General features: G+C 39.3%; 1 protein-coding gene across 4 annotated transcripts in view; it reads right to left on the reverse strand.

Moving 5' to 3' along the window:
* Positions 1-19,878, reverse strand: part of MCF2L (MCF.2 cell line derived transforming sequence like) — a 262,818-nt gene that overhangs the window by 101,666 nt on the left and 141,274 nt on the right. For all 4 annotated transcript variants that reach the window (XM_065400851.1, XM_065400844.1, XM_065400835.1 and 1 more), the window contains exon 2: positions 13,855-13,938. In XM_065400851.1, the coding sequence (XP_065256923.1) occupies positions 13,855-13,938 (84 nt within the window). The remainder of the gene's footprint in view (positions 1-13,854; positions 13,939-19,878) is intronic.

Genomic DNA, 19,878 nt, shown 5'->3' on the forward strand with positions numbered 1-19,878 from the left:
AATGCAAAGATACTCCACATAAAATGAGAAATGGACAACTATTTAAAATAAAACCTGTCAATTCAAAACCAAACCACCCAAACTAGAGTCAGTTGGAACCTTCACCCAGAGCTGAGCCAAACCTTTCACAGGGTTGAAAATGCTCATGTAATCCCCTGTTTTATTTTTGCAAGGCTCTACACTTCCAGTTTCCACTCTTGTCTGGAAGAAGTGGCAGAATAACAAGAGTCTGTTTCTGGTGAGATTTCCTGTCCAATTCTGCAGACAGAAGTGGAAGAGATAAAAGTATAATTAAACATCTGAGCTTCTGAGTGTTTATTTGAACCTTTTGTGACTTGTCCAGCACTACAAAGAATCTAAATTAAGAAAAGGGGAAGTGAAATAGTTTAAAATGTATTTCCCACAGGTTTTGTAGATATAAGTATTTTTATATACGTCACCATTGCAGTTAAAAATATGATTAATTAATATATAAAAGAAGAGCCAAGGTTCTCTAATCCCCTGCAACTGCACCAAGTTAATAGTGTGGGATAGACCCACCCAATCCTAAAAGATTATCCCTGCTCAATGCTACAAAAGGAGAAGAGAACAAAACCATCAATAAGGTCCCTGCCAATGCCATGGGGAAATTCTTCCTCAACCTTACAGCTGACAACGTGAATAAATTAGCTATAATATTATTTCTAACAATATTATCAACAATAATATTAATTATTATAATGCTGCTGTAAATTTAGGATAATATGAGAAACGCAATTTAAGTGCACCTGACATTAATTCAGAAAGAAATATCTACATTCATAGAGTTATTTGGATAAAAATAAACATTTTGCTCCAAAACATCCGTAATCAGAAAAGCATATATATCCATGACTCTGTGTATGTTACTCTGGTTACTTTGTGTTACTATGCTCAGCTTACTTTCATGCAACATGGTGATATCTCTGTAAAACTCCTGAATGTAAATTGTACTAAAAATGAATCATCCTGGATACATTCCAAGAGGAAAAATTACAACTACTGTGCAAATAGCATGGCTTCGCAGCACACCCTTATGACACAGCCAAGCATTAGCATATGAAAGTTAATTTTAGCCATATAAATATTCAAAACAAACGTAAGTCAAGTTCAGTTTTGATTATCTTAATCTCTCTTCCTTTTTCCCTTCCCAAAAAAGAGAGAGCAAACATTTTCCTCTATTAGTTTTATTAAAAATGTTCTTCCTATTCAAAATAATGTTTATTTCTACACCTCAGAGAATCCTAAACTCTGTAAGTGTTTGGGTTTCTCTAGAATATACTTTTTCAATATAGGAGGGTCTTCTTTCCGAAGTCTGAAATGTAGCAGTTTTAAACAGACATCCACTATAAATAATCTGTGGTATTCCTCTTGGCTGCCTGCTTTGCCCCAATTAATTTCTACAAATCAGAAAGCCAGAAACCTGGAACGTAAGCAAACAAAAAAGCAAGCAAGCAAGCAAATAAACATAAAAAAAAAGAGTAATGTGGTTGCAATATACATTTTAAAGTTTAAAACTAACACTAATATTTATCTAGCAACACATCACCACATGCTTAAAGCTAGGCATGTGATTAAATGATTTTCTGCTTTAGGGCCATAATGTAGAAAACAATTTTGGAGTCATTTGACCTGAAGTATTAATTATTATTTGTATGCCAGATATTTTTCTCGGGTAATCTGGTCTTTTTTTAAATGCTGATGTTCCATAGATCTTCCTTCTTTGAGTGAAGCTGCTTATGAATGAGGCATAAATTCATCTACCTTTTAATAAGTCTTAGCTTGTGTTTGATTATTTTGTTAATTGCACATGCCTGAAAGCATCCTCATGAATCGACTCCTATTTAGCTTAGGTGAGTACAGAACATCATGATCCTATGTATATGAAGGAAAGGCAGATAACATTTCCCTGACCTTTTCAATTTACCGATAGGTAACTCCCAACACTGGGATTGGAATCTGCAAGACTTATTACTGACATGAATAATCTTGATTCATATAAGCAGCCCATTCTATTGAAGCTAGTTGCAATTTAGATCTTCGGGGCCTGATTCACTGCTGCACAACTCCCTAAAATCTATAAATGTTACAACAGTTTCCCAGGGGATTAATGGACTGGGAAAAAACAATGGAGGAATATTCTGTAGAACTAGCCTTACATTTTCAAGCAGTTGACTTGCGAGATTTTTTTCATTTCTGATGTGTATGAAGAATAAAAGCAAAAAGTCAAAAAGATAAAAATACATGTGTCCCCCTTCCATTTATAAGCCTGAGAGTCCTAGATTTCTCAACTATTAACAGTTTTGAATGGGAAACAACTCCTCAATGGCTAATTGAGCCTGCCTGGACCTGCCTATCTGAGGGACAGCCTCTCTCTTTGTGACACACTGGCCCAGCTGCAGCCAGCTGTGGTGCTCGAGCCAGATCTCTCTCGTTTTAAAAGAGAGGGGTCTGCCGCCAGAGTGTTCTCTGCGAGGACTCTGGGACTCAGGAACGGGCTCCTCCTCCTCAGTCTGAAGTGGCTTGAATTTGATAATCTTCCAGGCTGGCTGCAAACACCATCTATTTGATAGATTTTTTTAAAGAGAAAATTGAGGTTATATTTCCTGCAGCAACAAAGAGGTAGAAAGGATTTTTTTTTTGGGTAGGTGGCTGGCAGGCAGAGTTCCTGTTTGACTGTTTTAATAATGCTGGGGTTAAGTTTTAATATTAATTATGCACAAAAGCACCATGAGCTTTGTATAGGCATGTTTTAATTATTTAAATCAAAATAGATAGATAACTGTTTTCACTTGAGAACTATGGTACGCCAGGGCTGGGGATTTCAACAGAGGCTATAAGAGCTAGACACCCAAATCCAATGGGACATTGGTGCCTAATTCCCTTGGACTCATTTGAAAATCCCAGCCTCTCTCATTGTTGATATAGTACCAAAAACCATGCCAAGCACCTTTCAGGTAAGTGTAAAGACAAGGTCCTTTCCTTGAAAAACTTAAAATCCAAACAGACAACATATGGGTGACAAAGTGGTGGTGTTTTCTACACATACTGTAATTGTATTTTATTTTCTCTAATGTAACACTTTATGAAAGGAGGATGAGGGTTTGCAAATGTCATGGAAGAAGCGTGATTACAGAAGGACTTGTAGGGGTGGATATAGACATGGCAAACTAGGGCTTCATGACGTTCTGCTCTATTCAGGTTCTTACACAATGGTATCTGAGCGTGTTGCCATCAATTATCTGATGTACAATCCCAAACAAGAAATGATTAATAATGTTTACATCTCAGTATGGTGCTAATGTGAAATCACAAAGTGACTGAATTACTCGCACTACAGTAAAATGAATAAAACACTCAAAGAAGAATTCTCTGCTTGGATCGTTGATTAATACACTTGTCGATTCAGTCATAGCAGAAGAACAGCATAGGCTAGTGTCTAGAATTATTTTACAGAAAGAAAAAAGCCCCCAAACAGATAAGCTGCACACAGATTCTTCTTCTTAGGGCTAGAAGGGTTTGGGAATAGTGAAGAAGGTTTCTCAGATTTTTTGGTGAAGTGACAGGAGAAAGATGGAGGGCAGCTGTGCAACATTCAGTAGTGACCATTCCACTTGAGTAAGGGATGGTACTGATGGATTCTCAAAAGCACTTTTTCCAGTCCTTTTGGTCAGGAAGGGTAATGGACACGATATGGCAAGCGGTAATTAGAAGGCAAATGGTATTAGTTAAAAGGAGTAAGGACAGGGATCCTCAGACCTAAATCCATGGTGGGAAGTTGTAACTGATATTCAGATTTTCAAAAAATGGATGGTGTCTCTCCATTGATTGATATAAGCAAACAAAACCCAAAAGTATTAGCATGATTAAGTGTCCCAAATCTACACCAGTAGTTTAAAAGCCCTAATTTGGCTGTATTCCATTTCTCTGTATGGAGCGATGCCAAGGCTCAAGCACTTGGGACTAATGTAACTAACTCCTAAGTCAATGCAAGCCTGAAGAGACAGTGTTTGGAAATAACCCTCCTCCTGATTTGGAATTTCAATTTTCTATAAAGAAAAAATTGACTTATTAACAGAAGTACTCAACATACTCGTGAACAATTTTAACTGTATGGGGTTGATTAAAATCTGCATTATTTTCTTATTCATTATATTGCATTCCTTATATACAGCAAAAAGATCAGAGAAGAAAAATGTGTTGAAATATTTGTTTTGGAACAAGAAAGGAGTTTTACACATAGTGTTTTTCTTCTTAGGGTTGCATTTAATCCAGAGGGATTCAAAAGTATCTGTAATTACAAACTAGAGTGGATTACAATTTAGCCAAATTTGAGAATGTATTTGAAATCTAATATTTTATGGCCAAATAATAAATTCTTAAAAAATTGTGTATGGCACCAAAAGTGAGTTTAGTACTTTAACTTTTTATTTTAAAATTTTAAAACTCTGGTCTGCAGCTGGAACAATGCAAGGGAAGTGGTAACAGCTGTCCTACTGGCAATGTGGATTTAACCTCCCCCTCCTCCCGCCCCACAAAATATTGATTAAGCTCCTCAGTTTGGGCATTTCAGCTCCATTTTGGTCAAAGGAATTATTTACACCACCTGAGAATCTGGTACACTAGATCGATCTCTATAGATAGATTTGTTTAATTCCTGGTTTTTCTCAGCAAAATTTCAGCTTAAGTTATACTACCTATCTGGTTTCTGAAAACCAACAGAAGCTGTAAGACATCCAAGATGACCTCCAAATTTTAGATTCATTCTATTTCCCCCCCTTGAAAACAGGATCAATACAATATTAAAACTGTTAAATCAAAGCAAAAAATACTAAAATTTAAGATTGCTCTGGTTAGTCTGAACATATGTAGTTTCTAGTCTTCTTTCTTTTGCCGAGGGTTTAACATACTATATTTTTTATTTTGTTGAAAGCATCTACTATAAAACAGGTTCAACATGGCCATACGTTCAATGGGAGTTTTGCAAGACCAGGCCTTTTGTCTACCTTAACAGACAAAAGAAGAACAATCAAACAATCAAATGTAGAGAATCCTACATCTATAAATCAGTTATGCCTCCCACCAGTTAGAGGCTTAATAAATAGTTTTGGGTCACTTCTTTTAATTTGTAAAGCACCTTTTCCTTCTGTTCAGGGGAGTCACAAGAGAATACAAAGAACATGAAAATAAGGACACAGGTTCTACAGTGCACCCTCTGTCCGCAGCTAGTTGGGGCAAAGGAGCCAGCTGCTGATCTGGTGGCTGGTTCTATGATGACTAATTTATGCTGGTTGGATATGGTCCCACAAGGGACTGTCCACCAGCCAAGAACTGCCAGAGTACAGCAGAGCTTTACACCCCCTCCTTATCCTGGGGCTGCAATGGGAGTGGCGTAGCTGTACATCTGCTCAGGAATCCACCATGGTAAGGGAATCCTCAACTGGTGAGATCTGTTTAGTGTTGTTGTAGCTGTGTTGGTCCCAGGATATTAGCGGGACAAGTTGGATGAAGTAATATCTTTTATTGGACCAATTTCTGTTGGTGAGAGAGACAAGCTTTTGAGCTACACAGAGCTCTTCTTCAGGTCTGGGATATGTACTCAGTGTCATAGCTAAATACAAATTGGAACAGATTGTTCAACATAAGGAATTAACATATTGTAAGAGACCTTTAACCATGAAGTGGTCAGCTAACCCCTCTTCAGTCATAGGACAAAAGGGGTGGGGTGGGGTTAGTGGATTACAGATTGCTGTAATAAACCATAAATCCAGTGTGTCTATTCAGCCCATGATTTGTAGTATCTAGCAAAAGTTATGAATTCAAGCTCCCAGGTTTGTCTTTTAAAGGTGTTGGGCAGGTTTCCTTTGAGAAGGAGGACTGAGAGGTCAGATATGGAGTGACTGTTTTGTTGGGGTTTTTTTGTCCTTTATCATTTTTCTATGTGAGTTCATTCAAGAGCATAGTGATTGTCTCATTTCACCCACACAGTTGTTATAGGGTTCTCTGGACAGTTTATGGGCAGTAAAAAGGGCCCGGAACATGACAAAGAATCTGGCCAAAAGTTCTGAACAAATCTTTAAAAGCAGTGTCATTCCTGTGGCTACTATAGAAAAGAGTTTCACCAGTTAGCGTACAAATCTTGCAACAGCTGTTATTTGCATACTGTATAAAGCAGGGGTCTCCAACGCGGTGCCCGTGGGCGTCTAAGTGCGCCCGCGTACTGGCCGGCGGACGAGCATCCGCCGAAATGCCGCCAACAAGCAGCGTCAACCAGAGGCGTTGCTGCCGAAATGCCACCGATTTTCGGCGGCGACGCCTCTGGATGACACTGCTTGTCGGCGGCATTTCGGCGGCGGCGCCTATTGGTGTTGCTGCTTGTCGGCGGCATTTCGGCGGATGCTCATCCGCCACCACGGTCCTCCGTGGCTCATTGTCTGGCGCCCGCCAGATGGGGGCCACTAGTATAAAGGAAGAGTATTGCTAACATTAAAGTCAAATATAAAACAAAGGTGCAAAGTAGGAACATAAGACATAGATTTGCCATACAAATCTCAAGGACCAAGAGCATCAAGTACTGTAAAAACTAGTACTTCAACCTAATTTTCAAGTTGCAATTGCAAAAAGTATGCATAATTATCAGAAAAGGCAGGTAACATGGGAATTACAAACAAAGGCGTAAATGTGTATTATAAAAGTTACATTAAAGGAGATCATGACTCTTACCATGATTATCTAATCTACATTTTGTTTGACATTACATGTTGTACCAGAGAACAATACATAGAAAAGGGAGCTGGAATGAGTGGTTCAGTATTTGTGGTGGCCAGAAGTCATTTGTATTTTATCATGTATTATGATATTCAAGGTGCTTGTGACAATTAACTTGTGCAGATAACATTTTGATAAGATACACTTGTCTTGTCTATTCTTACTCATCTATATTCTATTATAACGTATCTGTGCATAAACAATTGCAGGGAGTTGAAGTGTGAATATAAAGGAAATATGGCAACTTCTCACTCAGGGGAGAAAAAAAATCTGAGCAAGTGTCTGAGTGAGAAAATAACATGAAGTGCTAAGGAACAAAGCCCTAAGCACGGTGTTGATGACCCACAGAGGGAGAGAATGTCCTTGGAAAAGGTAACAAAGGCTCGAGAGAACTCTTTGAAACACAGAAGGAAATTAGAAGATCAAAGAGTAACAAAGATAAAAATAGAGTAAAATACCAAGTAAAATAGAAAAGACAGTAAAGTAAAAGAAAAATACCGCTGTAGGGAGTGAGTTATTCAAACTGATGTCTGAATATTCTAATGAAAATATTACATGCTTTCCAAAACAAGAAAAGTTCTTCTGTAGAGAGAACAATGACTAAAGGGACATGCCAAGGAACATCATTTTAATTGTGGGGACGGGCATGAACTTGCTACACAAATGGACCACTTGGACCCCTGTCTGGAGCTAAACTGGTGTTTGGCCAGGACTGCTACCCATAGATTAGGTGGAATAAATGTCTACGTATCTAAGAGCAACAACTACAATCTTTAAACTCAGTCTGTACTAGCATGATTTTTCAAGGTTCTGACTAAATAGGGTTACGTTTAAAAGCTTTTCTTAGTTTTACTTTTTCATTTCTCTATTTCTTAAATACAAAGTATTTTGTTTAATTTCAAGTATAAACTTGGATGGGGCTATTGACATAGGGGGAGAAATGCTGTCTGCCGACCACATTAAATGAAAGAATTGTTACCCTTAACGGAAAAAGAGATGACAGAGTTAACTGATCCAGAGGTACCCACGATCACAAAAAGAGGTTTGGAAAAGGCCATGGTCTCCTACCCATAAGAGGTGCCCAAGGTGGATAAGGCTTTGTGCTGAGGTTCATTGACTTCCTGTTATGGTCCTACATTCAGACAAGTATTTCAAAGCTAAATAAATAATTATTTTATTAGAGAAAATACTGCATATTCAACTATATGCAGCACTGCTATTTTTGCTACATTTTAAGTGCATCTACCTAAGGCAATAAATAATGTACCAAGCTTAAAAACTCTGAAAGGGAAATTATTTAATAAAAATATTCTTAATCTATATACTTCCATTAATTGTAATTTATTTTATATTACTAGGTCAAACAAGTATTAAAAAAAAAACCCAACACTCTCATGGACAAAAATAAATATCCTGAACAGCAGAGCAGCAAAGTCACAATGCAAGTGTGAGCAAGCTGTTACATAACTTCAATGACAGAATATTAAACACTGCTCTTGTGTTCCCAGAACCCATAGCAACACTGTATAGAAGAGCACTGAAAGTTAACTATTAACACACTTTAATATGAACACTAGGATAAATATGGAGTGCAAAAATAGACAAAATGCATAAAGTCAAATTGCACTATAATGGTAAACTGCAACAAAAAAGGTAAATAATTATCACAACCCCTCCTTAAACAGCTGCACTAGCTTTTAAAACAAAAATGTCTACTCATAATAGATCGAGGGGTTAAGTACAAATTCAATAACCTGGAATGAGAAATGGCTGCTCTTGTTAAGCTCCACTGCACTGTGGATATAATGAGTGCTAAATATGCTTGTGGCTGTGTGAAAAAGAATCTTGGGGGGCTAAGGAAGCTTAAATTGCATTCAATTGGATTGCATCTATTCTATTCATAATAGGGTTTAACTCACAGCAGGGGGAAAAAGTAGTAAATCCTTCTTGCAGACTGTTTCTTATACAACAACGAGCACTTTTTTGCCCCTAGTTAGAAAACAGAAACTTAGGTCTGGTCTACACTAGAAAATTAGGTCGGCATGAATATGTTTAGGGCCCTACCAAATTCATGGCCATGAAAAATGCGTCACGGACTGTGAAATCTGGTTTCCCCCTGTGAAATCTGGTCTTTTGTGTGCTTTTACCCTATACCAGGGTTTGGCAACCTTTCAGAAGTGTTGTGCCGAGTCTTCATTTATTCACTCTAATTTAAGGTTTTATGTGCCAGTAATACATGTTAATGTTTTAGAAGGTCTCTTTCTACATAACTAAACTATTGTTGTATGTAAAGTAAATAAGGTTTTAAAAATGTTTAAGAAGCTTCATTTAAAATTAAATTAAAATGCAGAGCCCCCCCCCGGACCAGTGGCCAGGACCCAGGCAGTGAGAGTGCCACTGAAAATCAGCTCGCGTGCTGCCTTTGGCACGCATGCCATAGGTTGCCTACCCCTGCCCTATACTATACAGATTTCATGGGGAGACCAGCGTTTCTCAAATTGGGGGTTCTGACCCAAAAGGGAGTTGCAGGGGGGTCGCAAGGTTATTTTAGGGGCGTCGCGGTATTGTCACTCTTACTTCTGTGCTGCCTTCAGAGCTGGGCGGCCAGAGAGCAGTGGCTGTTGGCTGGGCACCCAGATTTGAAGGCAGCGCCCCACCAGCAGCAGTGAAGAAATAAAGGTGGCAATACCATGCCATGCCACCCTTACTTCTGTGCTGCTGCTGGCAGCAGTGCTGCCTTCAGAGCTTGGATCTTCGCTCTGAAGGCAACACCACCACCAGCAGCACAGAAGTAAGGGTAGCAGTACCACAACTCCCCCTACAATAACCTTGTGAACCCCCTCCCCGCAACTCCTTTTGGGGTCATAACACCTACAATTACAACACCATGACATTTCAGATATAAATAGCTGAAATCATGAAATTATTGATTTTTAAAATCCTATGTCCGTGAAATTCACCAAAATGGACCGTGAATTTGGTAGGGCCCTAACTATGTTGCTAAGGGGTGTGAAAAATCCACACCCTGAGTGGCGTTATTAAGAAGACCTAAGTCCCCACACAGACAGCACTAAGTTGACGGAAGAATTTTTCTATCATCCTAGCCACTGCCTCTCGGGGAGATGGACCAACTACAGCAATAGGAGAACCCTTCCCATCGGCGTAGGTATTGTCTATGCAGAAGTGCTACAGCAGCACCACTGCAGTGGCACAGCTGTGACATTGTAATTTTTTTTAAAGCACAGGACAAGCCCTTAGAGCATCACAGACCTCACGCAGGACAAAAGAATTTTACATTAAATACCAGATGGTCCTTCACTTCCAACTTTCCCCTCCAACATCAAGTATGTCTTTACTTTAAGACAAAATATCTCTGCTTGTTTCCCCCTAGACATTAAGGCTTTCTCTACCCTGGCAACTGAACAAAAACTTTTGTCGTTCAGAGGTGTTAAAAAAACAAAACAAAAACCCCACACCCCCGAAAGAAAAGTTTTGCTGACGAAAAGTGCCGGTGTGAACAGCGCTTTGTCGGCAGGAGCACTCTCCTGCCAACAAAGCTACCGCTGCTCATTGGGGGTGGAAGTTTTTTGTTGGCGGGAGAGCTCTCTCCTGCCGACAAACAGCGGCTACACTGCGCATCTTTTAGCGGCATGGCTGTAGCGGCATGGCTGTGTCACTAAAAGCCGCGCAGTGTTGACAAAGCCTAAAAAAATTATTAACATCACAGAAGAAATAAACCTCAAGGTCAGCTCATACAATAGAAAGGATACAGTCATTATAACTAATGATGAACAATGAACACAATGAGATTTAATGCACCTGTACTGAGCAAAGCACTGCATTGACACACAGGAGAATGAAACATATCCATCTCTGTATCTGCAGAGAAAGGCCACAACTTTATTCGTTTTAATGGAGGGGAGGTGCTAATTGCAGTTCAAACTATACCTCCATTATTGGGCAGAGCAGCAACTCCAGCAGGATGGCTGCTACACACCACCAAGGGCTTTATATACAGGAAGGGGAAACTCTGGAAGCCAGTCAGCTTTCCTTTCCCCCACAATCTGGCCATTGGGAAGCAGGCACTGGTGGAGAAATCTCTCCTCTGCTGTCCCCCTTTCCACATAGGCAAAAACTCCACATGTGCTCTGGGCTAGTGGGGGAAGGTGTAAGAGATGGATTTTATAATGTACTATGAGAATTAATGTATGATTTGATTTCATCCTGTCAGCCACCCTTTTTTGAACAGCAGAAAGCAATGACAGACCAGAACAATCCTTATGAGTGTATTGTATCTATGTTAAGGAGATTAGAGGAATGTTGAGGACCTGAAGCCCCAATTTGTTTTAGTTATAAGATTTAGCAAGGCTTAATTTACAATGTATTCTGCTGAATATAAAATGCTGTCTGTATACCTTTGAAGGTTTCTGTAAGAGATTGTTTGTGTGAATGAGGAATGCATGCATCAGGAAAAGATAAGGTGTGAAAGCCATCACAAATGTCCAGATGGTCAAGAAGAAGTGAGAGACTTGGAAAGACCAGAAGACAATCAGAAAACATCCATTGTATCCGATGTTAAACATGTTAGCAGCATTGACGACCTCAGAGGCGAGGCAGGCACCCCCGAAGGCGAGACAACAAATAGGAGATAACGCTGGGAAGTCGGACAATAAGCATCGAATGATAACACCACTTAAGGACTAATGATTACAGAATGACATTGCAAAATGCATGGACTCAAATGGGAATTTACAACTATAAAGCTGGGGTGTTTTGCCATGGAACTCTGGGTTCAGTCCTGCAAAGCCTCGGAGCATCGGATCGCGACCGACAAGGGCCCAGCTCCACACTCATGCTCAATCTAACTGGCCATTAGATTGATTCGAACTACAACAGACTGGTAACTATAAACATCACTGACAGGAGAGAGAGAGAGAGAGTGAGTAAAGCGTATGCTAACTGTTGTATTTTCAATAAATGCTGCATATTACCTTCCTCTATAAAAATCCCGTGTGCTTTGTATGATCATAACAAAGGGTCTGGAGCAGTTGAGCCTGCACCTTTCCTTCAGACCAATGGTCCATCTAGCCCAGTATCCTGTCTTCTGACAGCGGCCAGTGCCAGATGCCCCAGAGGGAATGAACAAAACAGGGCAATCATCTAGTGAACCATCCTCTGTCGTCCACTCCCACCTTCTGGCAATCAGAGGCTAGGGACACCCAGAGCATGTTGGGGGGGGGGGGGGTGAAGGGGGAGTGTTCCTGACCATCCTGGGTAATAGCCATTGACGGACTATCCTCCCTGAATTTATCTAATTCTTTTTTGAGTCCCGCTATAGTTGTGGCCTTCACAACACCCCCTGGCAACAAGTTCCATTGACTGTGTGTTGTGTGAAGAAGTACTTCCTTTTGTTTGTTTTAAACCTGCTGCCTCTTAATTTCATTGGGTGACACCCTGGTTCTTGTGTTACGAGAAGGAGTAAATAACACTTTCTTATTCACTTTCTATCATATCCCCTTCTAGTCGTCTCTTTTCCGCTGAAAAGTCCCCGTCTTTTTAATCTTTCATGTGGAAGCTGTTCCATACCCATAATAATTTTTGCTGCCCTTCTCTGTACCTTTTCAGTTTCTAACTTTTTTTTTTTTTTTTTTTTAAAGATAGGGTGACCAGAACTGCACACAGTATTCAAGGTATGAGCATACCATGGATTTATATAGTGGCATTATGATATTTACGGTCTTACTATCTTATCCCTTCCTTATGTTTCCTAACATTGTTAGCTTTTTTGACTGCCACTGCACATTGAGTGGATATTTTCACAGAATTGTCTATGATGACTCCCAGATCTATTTCTTGAGTGGTAATAGCTAATTTAGACCCATCATTTTGTATGTAGAGTTGGAATTATGTTTTCCAATGAGCATTATGGCACATTTATGGTATTATTTTACTGCATTGTCAGTAGTTTCTCAGAATGCTCTTTTGTATTTCAATGCTGTGTAGAGACTTGCTCAGTGGGTTTCAGTAAGGTGTCAGGCTTACTTGATTTGGTGTGGCTTCAGCAAAGCATGTTCTGTTCATTCCCTCTGAAGCACCTGGCAGTGGTCGCTGTTGGAAGACAGGATACTGGGCTAGATGAACCATTGATCTGACCCAGTATGGCCATTCTTATGTTCTTATAGTTGGAGGATAGGAAGGCAGTGTCTAGGAATGAACCCTCATGGACACCGAGAAAGCAATATCATGATGGTTGGCTAATAATAAAGTGGGAGATTTGGGGACAGGACAGGATTAGGAATGAATTGGCCTTTTTTGAGGGAAAGGAATGGCTAGTTTTCAATATTGTGTGGGTGGTTTGAGAGATGGGTAGAAAGCGGAAGAAGTCTAGTTCTGTTCGGGGAGAGCTGGGTGGGGTAAGGAGAAACTAATGGGGTGTTTTTTTCAGTGTAATCCCTTGGTGACATGTATACTTACCATTACATTCTCTGCATGTCAAAGGGTAAGAAACCATATTCTAAATTTTTCTTGTTTCTTGACCCACCCTAGGTGAGTAAGTTTGCAACATAATCTAATATATATTTAGGGTTTTTTTTGTTTTGGTTTTTTTGTTTTTTTTAAAAAGCTCTTTTAGTAACTGGGTTTAGAGTAATCAAATACAGAGTTTTTCAAGTCTCAATTCACAAAGTCCTCTATACAGTAGGCTAAATCCTGAAGTTCTCCTTCAGTTTTTTACATTATCTCCTACTGACCCATGTGTGATTATCTGAGGTTAGCCTCAGACCTGGGTCTCCTTATCTATAGATCTATAGAGCACTGTGATGCTGCCCACTAAGCCAGCCAGCTGGCACTACTAGAGATTATATAAATAATTCAAGTTTCAATCATATTTAACAATTTTGTTGGTAAATTCCAGAATAGCATATCTTTATGAATCATTCTAAATACAGATCGCAAAATGATGGCTGCCCCGATAATAGTGTTCAGCGACTACGTGAAAGCGTGGATAGAAACAACAGCTGAAACCGCACATTTGAACCATAGATATAGTAGGAACTTTCCAATCTTTACCTGACAGATAGGCAAATTGCTTCTTTAACTGGTCTTCAATATCTGCAGCACAGAGGGGAATGATATCCTGATGCATGATTTCTTCTGAAACAAAAAACAATGCTATGTCATTTTACAGAGAATCACAGTCCACACAAACTCTCAGTTCCAGAGCAGTGACATATAGAGCTATTCAAATTTTGAAACACCTGTCACGTGTTTGGAGAAAGTCATTCAGTCTTCTGGCAAGAGCAATCCTTTGGTTTCCCATGTGCAGCAGGACTGATATATTCACAAATGATTACAAGTAACATCGCTCTGCTGAGAGTAAGGAGGATAGGATGGCTGTTGAGTCCAATATTTTTTGACGTGATTATACTATGGGATAGAGGTAAATCTGATTTTGCACTTGAAGTTCAAACTCAAATTTCATTACAGCCTGCTCAGATCATTTTTTTTAAAAGCAGAAAATGGTGCTATTCATAAGCAGTCAACTCTTCCTGAAACCCTCCTGTAATGTACACAGAGTAACCTTTTCAGAATGTTGTATGAAATTATGCAGGCATCTCCAGACTTCTCAATATGTCTAAAAGTTTTCACGAAGAAGCAACATGTACATTCAGAATTGCACTCACTACACTAGCTATTAAATCCAAATGTAGTTGAATGAATACTTTTAAGAATAAAAAAAGTTTTTACAATGGAATATTCTTTATGATAGGAACATAAGGTTTACTATTCCAAATCAGACCATTGGTCCATCTAGTCTGGTGTCCGGTGACTAAATAGCAGGACGATTATTGGCATATTATATCAGATGGGTAAGACATACTTCAGAGGAAGGAGCCTTCCACACAGGTAATGCACCTGAATTAACTGAGCTATAATAAACATGGAAGAATATATTTCCTGATACCTTCAGTGATCAAATTATTCCTGGAAGCATAGGATTTTAATACCTACTATTTTAGCTTGATTAATGACAAATATAACCAAACTTTACCAATTATTTAATTTCCTGCCACAGTATTTGACCTAGGACAGCTAAAACTTCAAAATTTGGTTGTCAGACAAGGAAGTGTGACTGTCCCAGTTTTAGATTTGTGGTTTCTTTATTCCAGCTGTGGTCTCATTCTCTCAGATAATCTAAAAATTAAATATTGTTGTTCCTGTGATTGTATGAAGGTATTTCTCTGCATTGTTCTTGTTTTGTTGTGGACCATCGTGCCACCATTTCTCATTTTCATCCACTTGTTTGTAATGTGTCTGACTCTCACTTGGTCTTTTATATTTCATTTTGCCCTCACATTAACATGCATTGAAATATCACTGCCAGCACATGACTGAGTCTGACAGACGGAACTGAGAATGTGAGACCATGAATTTTCAATTAAAATACCTAAAGAATATTATAGCTAATATCCATTTTAAAATGTAGATCTGATCAAATAGAATAGTGCCAGTCTAGTACTACCTGCGGTTATTGAATGCTCACTGTGACAGGGTCCACACATATGTTTGGTTCCTGATAGCAGAGAAGAGTTGAACGGGAATAAAAACAGTTATACTCAGACTGTCCAGGTGTTTCTGCTTCCAACCCTGGAGTATGCTTTTGCCACGTAAATAACATTTGGGACTATTTAGCTAACATTAATGGAGGAAAGCACATAGTCTGCCACCGCCACACTATAGGACAATGAGAAGTATTTTTCACAAGAGCAATATATCCTGCAAGTAGCCTGGTAATTAAAAGCCATGTTGAGCATTTAAGTGTAACTTTAGAGACAACCGCTGATGTAATTTAGTGATCTGATTTTCTAAACGTTCTTTTGATTTATGAGCGGAATCGAGAAATGGGCCTGTAACAACACCTCAAATCTGAAGGATCCTCAACCTTTATCAAAGTATAGAGCTACATCAAAATTAACAGCTAACCTTTATCGCTACATAAATGGTTCAAACCAAAATCCCAGTCCAAACACACTTGGGATTTTGGATTAAAATTTTACAGCTATGGCTCATCTTCATCTGTCTGTTCATAATTAACACAGTGCTAACCACCTGGATGTTTTTGGAGCTCAAATAGCACTGATGGCAACATAAGAGAACATTTTTAAATATCATTCCCAGGGATCAAAAACATAAAACCTTCAATTAATTTCTATGCTTTTGCAGATTTGAAACCTACAGCAATAATGAAAAGTTAAAGAACTTAATCGAAAATGCACTTTTCTGCCTTATTCAAGCACATCTTTCTAATGATATCTAATACTTAGATTAATTAATCAAAGTAAGGATGGAGTTTCAATCCTAACTTGGCATTTTCATTTGGTTAAATCTTTAAGCATTTGAGGTATTTTTTGTCATTTCTCTTCAGAAAAGTAAACCCTGTGTAGATCATTGGAATTTACTTCTTACAATTGGATCATGCTTGGCAACAGATCAAAAGTGCATGGTGTGGAATAGAAAATTAAAATTATCTCAGCCACCAAAGAAAAATGTTTAAGAAGTGAACCTAAAGACTAGTGAAGTGGCAAACAGCAACAACAGGCTGATTGAAATCTGTGGAAGACTAAAAATATATATGAGAGAGAGAGAGAGAGAGAGAGAGAGATTTTTTTTTTAATTGAATGAATCTCACCCAAGCAGAATTCTGAGAAGTGCTATTTTTAAGAGTAGCCAAAGAATTATCAGTTTAATTTCTTCCCGATAAGTCGCAACTTATTTTCTGAAACAGAACTTTACTGTTCTCTTTCTGGCAGCTTGACAGAAGCAGCACTGATAACTTCTTTCAAGGTCACACAGCGATTGAACCCATCTTTCTGTAACTGGTGAACCTCTAGTTAGCCAAAAGACCTCTGCATACTTTACTTTCAAATCCACAAGAAGATGTGGATAACAGTTAACTATGATTTAACTATGGGGCCTCCTGTTATGCAAGTGTCTGATATGTACAGGAGATAATTGAATTATGTTCTTTAATTTCTTTTGAAAGATGTATCTTGGATGATCAGCCCTCCCACAGAGAAGAAAAATCCAGTCCAACAAAAGCAGGGGGAGTTTACTGTTGGACAACAGAAACAATGAAGCTTCCATCTGCAGTATCACACATACTTTAAAACCTAGGGTTCTGGCCCTGCAAACAGATGTGCACAGGTGAACCAATTTGCCCATACAGATCTAATTACAGGTTCAAAGCCTACATTTTCCAAAAATATACACAGACACAGTAAGGTATCCCACATCTGCAGGAACAAACAAACAGAAATTTAAGCTCCTAGTAAAATTGAAAATAAAAGACTCTGCATGCCCAATTTTTGACAAATTGAGCAATCCGGCACGCAATTGAGCATCCAAGGTAATTTTTTCATAAAATTCAGGGAAACATTTTTATGCCCCCACATGTGAACAATCCTATTAGTGCCCTTGTTTGCATTATATAAAGGAGTTTGATTGCTCGATCTTCATTTTATCTAAACAAACTGCCTTTGAAGCCTAAGAAAAAATAGAAGACAGCCTAATTTCACTGATGCCAAGACCAAAACGTCAGTGCCTATGTTGAATCCCATCAGTGAATCAGAGCCTTAGTTGGTTAAACCTATACCACCAAATTACATACGCCGAAAACATTCAAAACAGTTTCCCATTGCACCCTACTTAACCAGCAGATGAATCCCTTGGAGTCTGGTGGCACCTTAAAGACTAACAGATTTATTTGGGCATAGCTATGCATCCGAAGAAGTGAGGTTTTTACCCACGAAAGCTTATGCCCAAATAAATCTGTTAGTCCTTAAGGTGCCACCAGACTCCTTGTTGTATTTGTAGATACAGACTAACATGGCTACCCCCTGATAGATGAATCCCTTGTTTCCTTACTTGTTCCGCCTCTTCCCCTCCTCCCTCCCCCCGAACACACAGGGTGAGGATGAGGATATATGAGGGTCTTCTAAAAATATTTTGCATATCTTTTTGAAAAAGTCTTTCCACAGGAACATTGTGGAAATAGATCACTCCATGGCTTTCTCCTATTGCCTGATCTTCTGACCATCAGCACTGTATATCCTGGTGTCCAGGTAAATATTTAGAGTGACAAATCTCGTTCTCTGCTTTGTCATGCCACCAGTTGTGTGTGCACGTATATGTATATATGCAAACACACATACCTAGAGACAACAGACAGATAAATCAACAGATTACATCGTTAAACTGGAGAGACAAGGTGCAGGAGGTAATATATTTTTATTGGACCAACTTCTGCTGGTGAGAGACAAGCTTTTGAGCTACACAGAGCTCTCTCTCAGGTGTGGTCCAATAAAAGACATTACATCACCCACCTTGTCTCTCTAATATCCCAGGATTGACACGGCTACAACACTGCATACAACCATGAAATTGGTCAGTTTCATCACCAAATTGATATATTAATCATTTAAGTCATGCATACCACAGTAAGAATTATAATTGAAGCTGGTTGGGAATTTTTGTCAGAAAATGCAGATTCAACAAACCCAAAACATTTTATGGAAACATATGCAGGGTCCATGGCTCTGGAGTAGACCCGCCATGCTGACTGCTCCAGGATTGGGGACCCCAAGGCTTCCAGGCTCCATACCATAAAGGCTCAAAGTAGGACTCTCACAGCCAGGAGCCTGGCAACCCTGGAAGCACAAGCTCAAGATGGGGCTTTCAGGGCTTCTAGACTTTCTGCTCCATGGCAGGGCACTCTTCTGACTCCCACTGACTATGGGGCAGCTTGAGGATGTCCTTGGACTTGGGGCAGCCAGCTGTTCCATTTCCTTTTTTACGGGTGGGAGGGAAATACAAACCAAAACGATTAGATTTTTCCAAATTCAAAAATTTTGAAATGTTTTTTCTGTGGGAAATTTCAAAATTTCAAGTTCTCATTCCAAATCAGAACAAAAAACTGCTGTGAAATATTGGAATTTTCCACAGAACGTTATAAGTAGAGCTGGTTCCATTCTGATCTGTATATACGTTATCTGGTTAACAACCTCAGGTTTGTTACTTTGGACTCTGGTAGTTGTTCTTTCTCCCTCCTCCTCTTCTTCCTATAAGTCTCTTTTTCTTACTATTGTTCCTGAATTTCAAGAAGTATTGTCTAAAGTAACATACTCAATGCACAATAGCATATTTTCAGTAATGTATAATTTGTATAACTACCTGGTTTACAAAATTATTTCCTGCATGCACTTTATTGTGTTAATATACTTCAGAATGTAATAAAATATCACTCTTTGGGTATGTCTACACTACCCGCCGGATCGGCGGGCAGCGATCGATTCAGCGGGGGTCGATTTATCACATCTAGTCTAGACGCGATAAATCGACCCCCAAGCGCTCTCCTGTTGACTCCTGTACTCCACCTCCGCGAGAGGCGCAGGCGGAGTCGACGGGAGAGCAGCAGCAGTTGACTCACCACCGTGAAGACATCACGGTAAGTCGATCTAAGTACGTCAACTTCAGCTATGTTATTCACATAGCTGAAGTTGCGTAACTTAGATTGATCCCGCCCCCAGTGTAGACCAGGCCATTATAAAAGCAAAGGTTACTAGGAGAAAACAAGAAAAGGAACATCAAAACTGCAAAGGCAAATCACTGGTAATCAAAATTGCCTCAGACTAATTTTATCTGAAGTAACAACAAAACTCATTACATCACATTATAGATTTTTGACATTGAATGTAAATTATTCAATACTTCAGAACAGGTGTGAGGGGGAATTCTGTTTGTAGAGTAATTAAATCAGAAATGCTGGTGGAGGGAGAAGTACATCTTTGCTCAAGTCATTTCCGGATTATGTGGGGTTTACACTTCTAATGATGTACAGGCAACCTAACTGACCTCAACTGAGTACGTGCCCGGGATTTCAGATGGGACTGTATTCAGGACGGCTGGCCTGTCCCACTGCTCACACCACCACGGCCGCCCTTCTATTTTTAACATGCTTGCTCAATCAGAGCTAGCGCGGGTACATCTATTCAAACTTGAAATTACACTTCCAGCTCCAGTGTAGACATATCCAAA

This window comes from Emys orbicularis, chromosome 1 (assembly GCF_028017835.1).
Source record: "Emys orbicularis isolate rEmyOrb1 chromosome 1, rEmyOrb1.hap1, whole genome shotgun sequence".
In the NCBI taxonomy this organism is placed as follows: domain Eukaryota; kingdom Metazoa; phylum Chordata; order Testudines; family Emydidae; genus Emys; species Emys orbicularis.